This window comes from Haemorhous mexicanus, chromosome Z (assembly GCF_027477595.1).
Source record: "Haemorhous mexicanus isolate bHaeMex1 chromosome Z, bHaeMex1.pri, whole genome shotgun sequence".
In the NCBI taxonomy this organism is placed as follows: Eukaryota; Metazoa; Chordata; class Aves; order Passeriformes; family Fringillidae; genus Haemorhous; species Haemorhous mexicanus.
In genome coordinates this window covers 85,859,174-85,872,164 of record NC_082381.1, presented here as the reverse complement: position 1 = coordinate 85,872,164, position 12,991 = coordinate 85,859,174, and the positions used below count along the sequence as shown (strand labels likewise).

At 37.5% G+C, this 12,991-nt stretch overlaps 1 protein-coding gene across 2 annotated transcripts; it reads left to right on the top strand.

Moving 5' to 3' along the window:
* Window positions 1-507: 507 nt before the first annotated feature.
* SYT4 (synaptotagmin 4) lies at window positions 508-12,696 on the top strand. Of its 2 annotated transcripts, none has more exons than XM_059836619.1 (4): window positions 508-1,012; window positions 3,777-4,585; window positions 6,134-6,254; window positions 9,245-12,696. In XM_059836619.1, the coding sequence occupies exons 1-4, from the start codon at window positions 979-981 to the stop codon at window positions 9,550-9,552; spliced, it is 1,272 nt and encodes a 423-aa protein (XP_059692602.1). In that variant the 5' UTR covers window positions 508-978; the 3' UTR covers window positions 9,553-12,696. The 2 variants fall into 2 exon arrangements, with proteins under 2 accessions (XP_059692602.1, XP_059692601.1); XM_059836618.1 differs by having other exon boundaries at window positions 3,777-4,591.
* The last annotated feature ends 295 nt before the right edge of the window (window positions 12,697-12,991 follow it).

Genomic DNA, 12,991 nt, shown 5'->3' with positions numbered 1-12,991 from the left:
AGTAAATGTATCACGTCAGTCATAGGAAAATTGTGTGCCCTGAAGCTGGAGCCGAGGTGTCTGGACTCCCTCACGTTGGCAACTCTTTCACGTTGTTGTTGTAACATGCACAGCTGATAGTTAATTAAGCAAATGAATACATCTTACCCTGGGAAAAGAGGCACACCCATGTCTTTCAGAGGGTGCACTGAATCACAGACATTGCCATTTCACTGTCTGTGTCCGGTGGAGGGGTGTGTGGGGGAGCTCATAACCTGCAGCAAGGCAGTTAAAATAATCGATGAGTGCGTGTTCAATCCCAAGACAGGGATGGGGAGAGGGGGAGGAGGAGGGTGTAGGAAGAGAGAGAGAGACAGAGAGGAAAGGAGGGAGGGTGTGGTGGCTAGGGAGGGGGGGAGGGAGGCGGGAAAGGTGCTGATTTCAGCCCTGTAGCGTCAGGATTGCGTCAATTTGGGTTTCAACCACGTACTCAGTCTCAGAGCAGAGCTACTCAGAAGAGCCAAAACAGGAAGGGGGTTGCAAATCAGTGTGCAAAGGGGAGGACCGAAGGTTCCCCTCCCCCCTTTCCTCCAGTCCCGTCACAGCCTCCTCCTCCACTGTCCCCACTGCTCGTGTCTCCGGGTTTTGGGTGGTTTTTGTTGTTGTTTCTTTTTTTCCTCTCTTTGTAATTTTTTTTTTTTTTTTTTTTAAACTGCGCTGGCAAAGACGGTTACCCGGGCGCCGTGAGAGCTGAGAGCCAGGGGGGGACAGCAGTGCAGTGAGCTCAGCGCCCCGGGCGGGTCTCTTGGCATCCGGGGAAGCGGCTCCCGCATCCCGGACAGCGGCTCCAGTACCACGGACAGCGGCTCCAGCACCGCGGACAGCGGCTCCAGCACCGCGGACAGCGGCTCCAGCACCGCGGACAGCGGCTCCAGCACCAGCCAGAGGCTCCAGCCTCGGACAGCGGCTCCAGCCCCGCGGACATCGCTCGCCACCAACATGGCTCCGATAGCGGACAGCCGCCAGCAGTTCGGTAAGCGAGTCCCGGCTCCCCGCATCCGAGGCCGGGCGATGCTCCCCTCCCGGGAGAAGAGCAGCCTCTGCTGAGCCTCCCGGTGCCTCCCAGCACGCAGCTTGTTGGGAGAGACCTGGTTTTCCCCCCAGTTCTCTTCAGGTCTCAGAAGTTGTGTGAATTTGCTTTCTTTCCCTAATCTCTCTTCCCTCCTCCCTCCCCGTTCCTCCTCCCTGGTAAAGTACCGGAAGAGATAAAGAGATTTTTGCAGGTGCGGTTTTGGATGAGAGATATTTGGTGCTGTTTTCTGTGTCTCTGTTAAAGTAATGTGCAGCAAGAGTTATATGATGTAAATGCCATAGAGAAAATCTTCAAGTAATTTTTGAAATAATTGTCATTCCTTTTATTCTTATGTTAGGTCAATCGTTAGTTAAAGTGAAGGGACATTGCTAGGAAGATGAAAATATGGGATTTCAGCGTTTTTAGCTGAACAGCTGCATCTTAACCAACCCAGTTTCAATGAGAATAACAAAGATGACAATGAACTTTTCAGTTTTGTCATTTCTATGCCCTGGATGTAGTGAGGCATCAGAAGTTTCAGAAGCAGTCATGTATGTGCACTTATAAAATGCATACATAAGTTTCTTTAGTGAGAAAAGCAGTAAGATGGAACATTTCTGAACTCTGCTTTACAAATATTGACTCTAAACTATATTAGGCTTGCTTTAGCAGTGGTTTGATTCAAGGATCATTCCACTGACTTAGTGAAGAGACTCCAGATTTATATCACATAACTGGAATAATAACTTCTCTCAGAATCATTAGGTGATATTTTCTATTAATGCACTGTCTTGAATGTTAACCAATTGATTATGACAAAAGCAAGAAATTCATTTTGTGACACAATTAGTTGTAAATATAAAACCATTTTAGTTACCATTTCATCTTCTTTCCTCTTCCACCCACTTGAGGTTTCTAACCACACTTGTGACATCATGCTTGTCTAATTACTTATTTAAGAAAGATAATTAATATTTTAAACATCATATTGATTCTACCACTACTTCCAGTAGTTGCAGAATTAAAGTAGATTATAATATCCATTACTATAAAAAGTATATTATCTCAATAAAAGTTTTTGTAAATGTACAAACCATTCTTAAAAGATATTAAGGCATTCTGATTAGTTTTCAAATACTTTTAGCTTTCTATTTATATCATGTACATTTAAATTTCTGCAGTCCAGGGAATTCTTGAAACTCAAAACCATGTGCTTAAGTTAGGAAAAACACTTTTTGGCTACATATATGGTTGTCAGTCATTTCATTAAGTTCCTGCAATTAAGTCTATAGACAGCTTTTAGTCATCAGGAAAGTTGTCATAAAAAATTAATAGCCAGGGCTCATCCTTTCTGAGCTGGAACATTATGTCCTACTTTGCTGTGATAGTATTGTTGTAGATTTTTTTTTCTGAATCATCACACTAAAAAGCAAAGGTGTATTGGCAGCACATTTATCTGCTCGGCTTTTGACCGCATGAAGCTGATTTAGTAATGCAGGGGGATAGTTCCTCTTTACTCCTCCAGAATGACCAGAAACAGAACTGTTACATAACTGCCTTTATGCATAAACAATGTCACGACATTAATATTCCATTGTATATCCACTGTTGCAGGGAATACAGGTTGAGCTCTGGTTGTTACATTTTGGGAGGTTTAAACTCACTGAGTAATGTTACTTATGGGCAAAATTGGATTTCTAATTAGTTGTGCTCATTTACCCTTCGATGCATGCTTTGAAGGGCTAATGATACTCCATATGTAAATAATATATCCCCTTGGCAAAGAAGGTTGTAACACTTGCCTAGGTTTCTCTTTATTCAGTGTAAGTATAGAATTCATATTAAACTGTAGAGAATAATGTTTTAATGTTTTTTCTTATACACTCCTAAGCAGTACTGAGCCTTTCTGTAAACTCCCCATAAGCTTTGCTTCAGTGTCTTAAATATAAAGCTTAGTGGTTAACATTGATAAACTTAACATGATTTTTTCAGCTTTGAACTCACATGTGCTACCTAATATCACATCCATCTGGAAAAGACACTTGTTATATAATTATTCTAAATTTTCTTGATAGACTTCCTCCTGCAAAGTATTGAAAATCCCAGTGAAACTGTTGAGTGCTATAACCTCCAATTAAACTCACTTCTTTCAAGAGATATCTACAGGCAATTATGGGAACAAACGATAAAAAATGGCCAATTGAGTGCACAAAGTATTCCAGGAAACACTATGGAAAGCAGATGATGTATCTATAAGTAATATATATTTCAGAATGTGTTTTAGCTAACCAACAAACCTCCATAAACTCAAAGCTGAAAACAGCTGAGAGCTGGTATTATTCACAGACATATAAGCTCAGAAACTACACACAGAGGGTTGAGACAGGATAGAAATTACAAACAGTGATTATTATTAGGATGGGAATAGTATTTTCCTCCCTAACTCTGCGTGTATGGAAAAATACTAGCGTAACAAGCGTGTCTTGGAGTGGGACTGCACACTGGTGCCTGCAGGTGGCGAGCAATGTGTACAATGCAGAACACTTCCAGTCTGTCAACCCTGCTGATATCACCATCTCCTATCAGCTTATAGCCTGATATCACCATCTCCTATCAGTTCATAGGTATTATAGTTTATAATACCTAAATTATTGCTTTATTAAATATCACGCAGAATTCAAGGTACTGCTGCTTATGTGCTTGTTGCTATTTATTTAATTTACAGATGAAATTCCTACAGTGGTTGGGATCTTTAGTGCATTTGGCCTTGTCTTCTCTGTCTCCCTCTTTGCTTGGATCTGCTGCCAGCGCAAATCTTCCAAGTCCAATAAGACCCCTCCATACAAGTTTGTCCATGTTCTGAAGGGGGTTGATATCTACCCTGAGAATCTCAACAGCAAGAAGAAGTTTGGAGCAGATGATAAAAGTGAAGCAAAGAACAAATCAGCAATGCCAAAGAACTCTCTCCATCTTGACCTGGAGAAGAGAGATCTAAATGGCAATTTCCCCAAAACAACCACAAAAATGCAGGGCTCTCCAGATCTTGAAAATTCATCTCCTAAGCATTTTGCAGAAAGGAAGAAAGATTCAGTATCCCCTGATAGCTTAAAGTCCATCACTTCTCTGTCATCTGAAGATAAACAAGACAAGCTAGGAACTCTCTTTTTCTCCTTAGAGTACAACTTTGAGAAAAAAGCATTTGTAGTGAACATCAAAGAAGCTCGTGGGCTGCCAGCAATGGATGAACAGTCAATGACTTCTGATCCCTACATCAAAATGACAATCCTGCCTGAGAAAAAGCACAAGGTGAAAACCAGAGTGCTCAGAAAAACCTTAGATCCAGCTTTCGATGAGACTTTCACATTTTATGGGATCCCCTACAGCCAAATTCAAGACTTAACGCTTCACTTCATGATCTTGAGCTTTGACAGATTTTCCAGAGATGATGTCATTGGAGAAGTCCTCATCCCCCTCGCTGGAATTGAACTCTCAGAAGGAAGGCTGCTAATGGACAGAGAGATCATCAAAAGAAATGTTAGGGTAACATCTTTTTTATTCAAAGTTTGAAAATGTTGTGATAGGGTTAGCTATGATTCTTGTGTAATGCTGCTGCCATCTTGGAAAGAAAAGCCAAAAAGCTCACCATGCAATTCCTGAGATGCTTTCCTAATGGCAGTGTGAGGAAGCCATTACACAAATGCAATAGAAAAAAAACACTACAACAAGCATGTTGACAGAAATTGCTAATGCCCTAAGTTCTAATATCTTATTCATCTGGTCCAGAAGGTTTGAGTGGAGCAATTCCAGTTAGCTCAAGCTGACTCAAACCCCACTGATTTGCTTTTAGTTGCTTTTAAATGAAAGAATTAAAAATATTTATGTATTATTCCCTTTTTCCTCTGTCCCCTTTTATATTTGACATCATTCTTTCTTAATTCTTACTGCAGTCAATGGAAATATCAACTGCATGGGTGGCGTAGCACATTCTTAAGGAATGTAGGTGGTCTTTAGTTAGGGAAGTGGGACCTGCTAGAGACCATATTGTTGATGTTGTAGCATGTTCCTGCATGTTGGTGCTGTCACCACCTTGTCTCTCATGAATTGAGAGAGGTTGTATCTTTACTAAAGGTAGTATGGGTGAAGCCATAGACTTTGTGGAGTTACCAACAAAACTTCCTGACTTTTCTGGGACAAAAATATTTAATGCTGTGTTGTCTCAGTTCAGAATGCAAGGGTCATTTACAACCACCCCAGCTGAACCACAGAAATGCACAGGCATCACACACACACACTCTTAAATCTCTGCTAAGGAAGTGGAATGTGTATTGACGTTCACCATGGTTGGTTTTAAATGACAAGCATACTGGCAAATAAAATAAATGTCTACTAGGCAACATACCTACAGCTAATATTGTTGTTTTGCAATTCTATCACTATATGGCAAAAAATATACATATGTCACTGATCTTTTGTTGACAATTTATCGGATTTTCTGGTATATAAGGTACTATCTTCTCTTGTCTCCCTTGCCTTCCTTCTCCATTTGAAATAAAATACTCCTGCAAATTCAAATCAAATAATGATAGAGAAAATCTTTCATCTTACCTTTATTTCATGTATATTATACTGCTCTTGAGAGTGTCAAGGGATAAGATTTCACTGACAGTTTGAGTCTACCAAATGTTTTTTCTTTACTTGCACTAGATTTTTTTCTCCCCATTATATCTTCATGGAATTTTGCTTTGCTTAAAAAAAGTTTATTTTTTTAGCTGAGATTTTTATTCCTCAGGATTTCATTTCTACTTTCCAAAGATAGTGATGTCATGTCAACTTATATTGTCCATTTTTTTTTTAAATTTTATTCAGTCTGATAATAATAGGAAAAGTTATATAACTAATATAGAGGGAAATTATAATCACTTTGTAAATCAGAATAGCTATATATGGTATGTCCTTTTAGACAGCTTCATACACTTCTGTGACATTACATAAACCTTTTAAACTCTGGTTTAAAGCTTGGTCAATATAAATGCTTATAAACAGTTTTATTCCTTTTATTTGTTTTTCCTTTAATTTCCTCAGAAATCATCTGGTCGTGGAGAATTACTGGTCTCTCTCTGTTATCAATCTACAACAAACACACTCACTGTCGTTGTTCTAAAAGCCAGGCATCTACCTAAATCTGATGTGTCAGGATTATCAGGTAATGGTTTTAATAATGAATATGCCCTAGGAATATAAAGCAGAATGACAAAAGACAGCTGAAACACGGTATTCCAAAGACTGAAAATATTCCATACATGCAGAAATGGTGTTTCTATTATTTACAGCCTATTCATTTCATTCATATCTAGGTCAGTGCTTTATTTCCAGGGTATGTATTTTACAAATTTGTTCTTCAATCACATCATAAAAAAGTGACATCTGTTAGTGGTGGAAACCAATGAGTTTTATGATTGTCTTGAACAGGACCCATCTGCCATAAGCGTGGGATGTTGTTTGCAGATACCAAAAGCTTTTATTTATGACAAAAAATGAGTTTATTTGTAGAAGATCAGTATTGAGTGAGATCATCATATAATTTATCTCAGAAGAAAAGCAGCATCTTGCCTCTGTGTTGAATTTGAGCACTAAAATTTTTTTGGCAAGGTGAGAAGGTGAGCTGTGCCAGTGCTGGGAGGATGATGCAGCATGACACACATGCTTTATCATGAGCCAGACTTGGGGTGCACTAAGAGGGATCAGGTTTTATCCTCTCTTCTCCTTGTCTGCTGCCATTTCTCATTCAGTGGAACCTCCTCTAAAGCCAATTCTCAAATTGCACATAGAATACATATTTAGGCTATATAACATAATAACAGTATAAAATTTAATGTCCTGTATATAAGACTGCTACACAAAAACAACAGTACACAATAAAGGGCTATAGTACCACATCTGCTGCTGCTTCTTTATAGAACTTATAGTCTTTCATTTCACTCAATATTATGAAAGAAGAAGAAGAAGAGGAAGTAGTTTTGGGAAACATTAAACAATTATCACTGCAGCAAATAACAGAGTTTTTCTATTTTTCATACTGCAATTCACCTGGAAAGTTAGCCTATCCTGAATCCAATGCAACAAACCTATAGGTAACTCTCATCAAGTTCCATTTAAATCTTCCTTTTGATCTAAATTTTGTTCACATATCAGAAGGAGAAAAGCTATATATTGAGCCCAACAATTTACTTGACTAAAAGAGAGGATATGTACTTTTAAAAATCAACCCCAAAGCCACAGGAGATAGTGGTGGCTTCATGAAGACAGCATGACAACCAGCTGATCTCAGCTGACTTGCCTGATGCTTACCCAGATGGGAAAATAACATGGTAATAAAAACCTTTATAGTCACAGCATCTCTACCTGGACCCTATAGAACACCCATTTTTTTACTTCAGCTCTCACAAGTAAAGCTGTAAAATTTGTTTGCATTTCCTGCATTCCCTGGGAGAGCCTTGCTGACTATAATTGGAATGCAGTATTTCTGCAGGCAGCCATGTAGCACCTGGACTCCTACTCCATTTAAACAGTTTTCTATCATTTTCTGTTTGTCAATAAGGCCAGGTGCAATAGATATTTGGATGTCAGTAGCATACTGCACTCAGGACAGTCAAAATTTCCTCTGTGACTTTCCCCTCCACCCAAAATTAATCTTGGAAAAGGAGGAGGATGAAGTGGTGTTTCTATGGGATAAAATAAACAATTACACAATTCAACCTGCTTGAGAAGAGGGAAATTTTTATATTCAGAAACTCTTCCATTTTCACAATCTCCTTGATTTCCTTGGTCACTGGTGCAGAGTGACCTTTGCTAGCCTAATAAAGTCAAGTGGCAATCTCTAGCCTTATCTAGTAGCTGCTGTCTTCTGGTAAGAGAAAACTTCATCTAAAAAGAAATGGAAACCACTGATTGATATTGATTTTGATATTTCTAATGCTTGTATGGCATACAATAATTTCAAAGCCAGTGAGTGTTTTTATTAAGCCCTGGTTTTGAAATGTTCATTATGGTAATAGAATAGGAAAGGGAAGAGATACCCCATTACACCCCACTTATGGCAGGCTATTGTCAGTTCAAGGGAAAACATAACTTTTACTCATCCAACTCTTTCAGACTGATAACTGTGACATAAAATTTGTAAATACCACTCAGTTTTAGTACTACTTCTTTTAAAATAGTTTTTAGGAGTTCTTGATGATTAACTTGGTTAATTGTTTACATAAACTATCATGTTTGACTAGACTCAGTAGAGAAGATTTTGTACTACATCCCTGCACCATGAGAACCTGGAAACAGGCCCATAATTTCACTGAATAAATGCCAAGGTAATTGAAAGGGTTGACTTTTAAAATGTCTCCTCTGAAAGAATAAATATGGCCATTATTGAAGGCAATAGCAAGGGAACCTCACAACAATTAAAAAATTGTGATGAATGCAAACATTCAAAGTTGGTTGGCAACTAAAAATATGGACATTTTCCCTTTCCATACTCAAAAGTAGCACAGCACCGTTGTAAAGACAGATGCACATTCCAGCAGCAAACATGCTCTTACATCTAAGGTTTAGTGTAAAATTTGTTCAGTAACAATTGGTGGCCCAAATTTAGTCAGGTGAATTGACTTCTCTAGGACCCCAGCAGAAATATCACATCCATTCTCTCAGCCCGAGTTTATTCATTTCTTTCCAAAAATTTTCTTTTCAGGGGTTTGATTAGTGCTAATGATTACACCCCAGCAGAATGTGTGAAAAACAAATTTCTGTCACACTTAAATGTGTAATGTGACATATTTCTCAGAGACCTTTATAATTTTGTGCACTTCCAGACCATCTTTGAATATGGTAGAGTGTTTTTGGTTTCATGGACTGCAGGACAGGATTTATCTGATAAAAGAAACACCTGTATTTGGTCACAGTCTAAACTTCAATGCCTGCCTTGAACACAATTTTGGTGACCATACAAGGAAATTAAAGGGGCTAATTCAGAGGTATAGAAAAAAAAAAAAAAGGGATGAGAAGAATCAACTTTATTAACTTGATACAACTACTCATTCTGATGTAAATATATTGGATAATTTTGGAATTTACCATAAATTACATCAAGGAATTTCTAAACACTGCTCAATAGCTGATCTGTGCTCTTTCTTTTCATTGCAGACCCTTATGTCAAAGTGAACCTGTACCATGCCAAGAAGAGAATTTCTAAAAAGAAAACCCATGTGAAGAAGTGCACACCCAATGCAGTGTTCAATGAATTGTTTGTCTTTGACATTCCTTGTGAGGGTCTTGATGATATCAGCATTGAATTTCTGGTTTTAGATTCAGATAGGGGGTCAAGGAATGAGGTCATTGGCCGGTTAACCTTGGGATCTTCAGCAGAAGGAACAGGTGGAGAGCACTGGAAAGAAATTTGTGAATATCCTAGGAGACAAATTGCCAAATGGCATATGTTATGTGATGGTTAGCAGGTTAGAGAGGGGTTGGATCTTAAAAAACTATATATATTTCCATAGGCAAGGAGCAGGTTTTTTTTCTTTGCTATGTATAACTACAAGCTTTGAACTACAAAACATTTTTTTTTTTTTCAAGGTGGGTGGGGGGTTTGAAATAAGCTTGAATTGAACAGAAGGTAACTTAATTTTCAGAGTAAATAATGGAATTTCTATTTCATTAAACTTTAACATAATTAGTTCAGATTAATATTCTTCAAGAGTTTAAGTGGCCTGTAAATTCTGAAGCACTGTAAACCTCAAGAAGAACAAACTATGTTTTGAAAGAGTCACTTATTAGTGATTCATATATAGAAGAAAATAACCTTACTACAATACATCCAAAAAAAAAACCCCACCTGTGGCTTATTAGGGAAGGGGATGGATCCATAAAAGCCATGGGGATTGAGGGTGAGTAGGGGGGGGGGAAATTCCTTCTGCCCCTCCACCAAAAACCTTCTTTTGTGAAAAATTTGTATTATTTGTAAGTTTTGATTACTTATACTTTGATCATCCCAAAGAATTATCATGTTTTCAGTATTTTGCTTTACATATCACATTGTGTAAAACTATTTTTTTTAAGTGTCGAAATATTATATAATTAATTACACTTGGAATTTTTTAGTAAGTTTATAGATATAATTTATTACAGTGACCAAAATAGATATGTACTTCAAGCTCATGAAAGTTAGCATACCTTTTTTTGTTAAAAGGGCTCCTTTACGGGTGACTGTACATGTTACAGTATAGCTAGAATTTGGGGTTAGATATGGCTTGCATTTTTTTCCTCTAGGTAGGATTACACTTTAAACATTTCAAGCCATACAAAAGAATTTCTGTTGAGATGAGGTAACATACAGGATATTACAATCAATTACTTTTCACCAATTATATTTTAATGTTTCATTAGTATTAAAAAGAAGTTGATGCTTTTTAAATTTTTTTTTTAGTTTCATTAAAGAATAGACAAATAGTGAGACAAAGAAGAAAACCTTATTCTGCTGTTTAGCTTTCTGTGTTTATCCTCTTGGACTGTAACAGAAGCCATTACAGTCAGTACCAATATACAAACTCCAGCGCATTTTTTAAATTTTGCAGGAGAGGAAACCAAATTCACTTTATAATTTCTCCAATATTCTATAGACAAAGTACTTAGAAAGTACTTTGGTTATATGAATTAATGTACATTACTGACTGTACTGAAAATGGTGGTGGTAAGGGAAAATAGCATCCTGATTTAATGTCAGTGTGACACATGTCTATTTAAAATTAAATTGTGTCAGACTAAGGAAATATCAAGTGTAACAATAACAAGTGTACAAATAAAGCATTTAGACCTATGAAATTTAGTCTTGGTCAAAACAGATAGGTTTTTAGGCTGTCAGAACTATAGCACAACTATATCAGATTATTTCCTAAAGTTTGTGCACTAACTTCTGATACAGAATTGTTTGCAAGTATTATTCCTACTTCATTTTCAAGTACAATATATATAAAGAAGATAGTGATGTTCGTTGTTGACATAAGAAGGGTTAAAAGAAATGGAAAACCATTTTCAGTATTTTTGCATACATCATTTGTCACATGTAATCCCACTGAAGTGAACAAGACTACTTGGGAATTAAGGCACTGCTCATTGTGAGTAAAGGTAGCAAAATGGGCATGCCAGTTAGAACAAACCAAACATACATTGAATGTCAATCTACTTTCATTAAACAACAGACCTAGGTCCTACTTAAAACTGTTGGGGATTTGTTGTCTACTTTACCTGTTCTCATATGGCCAAATTATGTTTGCAGGAAAGGACACTGAAATATGAAATATGCAAGTAGACAAATAGTACTGGAAGAATTCCATTGTGGCTCTTCCAGGTTTTGTGTCAGTATTTTCTCCAGTTTTTGAGAATGTGTTTGATACAACAGTGTTTATAGATTTCTGTAAAAATACATTTTCAAAATAACATAAACATGCTTTTTATGATAATGCTAAATGTAAAAATATTGCGTATTGTATGTATAAAGGAGAGGAATCTTTTTTGATTATTTCTTTAGAAAGCTGATTAACTGCTTAAGGGCTAGAGTTTACCAGCCACATTAAACCAGAGCTAATCCAAAGCCACCAAATGAAAGATGCCCACAGGCTTGAGTGGGGTTTGAAGTGCAGTCAGAGAGCAAAACTCTCCTGAGTCAACCCAGAAATGTCACTGGGACCATGGATATGGGGAAACATTGTTTTATCCAATGGAGACTAGGAGAGTTTAGGTCAGCATGACACAATCAGAGTTGTTACAATTTCGGAAAAGGGAAGAACTGAGCTGGAAATGATTGCATCAAAGTGAGTGGGGCATCTTGCAAATAGAAAAGATGGAGGTTTTGTACGCTGGCCCATAAGTAGTTCCTTATCTCTAAAAATCAGATGACAGGCATCATCTGTCTCCAATGAACACAATATATGACATTAGGGGATAACAATTCATCTTTTTGAATTAATGCTGGGCTGTGATGATCATCTTTCATTTTGCATCCAACAAGTCGTCACCAATTTTTTTTTTTTTTTTAAATAGTAGCTTGAGGGTCAATATTTCTAAAATTGCTAAATGGCAATTTTTTTGGGGGGGTAGGGGAGTTGGAATTGGAAAGGGAAGCAAAGACATTTTTATTAAATCTAAAGAAACCCTGTAAATATATTTTTTTTCATTTAAAGCAATTCTCAGTTTGAAAAGTTGAATAAAGACGACTTGTAACACATTTTAAACCAGAAAGAGGCAGGAGAGCGAATGTAGGCCTGTACTGAGGTGATTCTGCTGTTTTATAAAGTGTTCAATTCTCATTGTGAATATCTTGAACTCTGTTAAGGATACTGTACTGTATTAAACATGTAAAAAAATTGATGTTTGTCTAAGTAGCTTACAAAAATAATAACTCCTTGAATGGGAGACTATCCATGTCTGGAGATCTGTCGTAACTAAATTCCTGATTCGTTATGGTGTTGTAACTTAATAGAAGCTATTCAAGAGAAAGCATGGTGTATGAGACTTTGTAAGTTATTTGTGCTGGTTCTGTATGTTGTGCCATGTGTGTAAGACAAGAATAAACTGCTGCTTTTGTTCATCCCATCCCACCTATTATCCCACCTATGTATCTTTCTTTTCCCCCAAAGATTTCTGCTATTGTTTGTGTTCATGGTCCACTCTTTCATGCTTCTATCAGAGAGCATTTTACTTACAAAGTCTTCCTCTTCTCAAAGAGGTGGATTAGATTTGTTCTGACAAATACCACCCAGGCACATCACATGCTCTTTATTCCCAGATGCTTGTTGAATATGAGTCCTGAATTGTACTCTGCACTCAGGCTAGAGCCAGAAACACGGCCCATGACAGAAGATATGAATCTTATAGGGACAGATATACAGATGC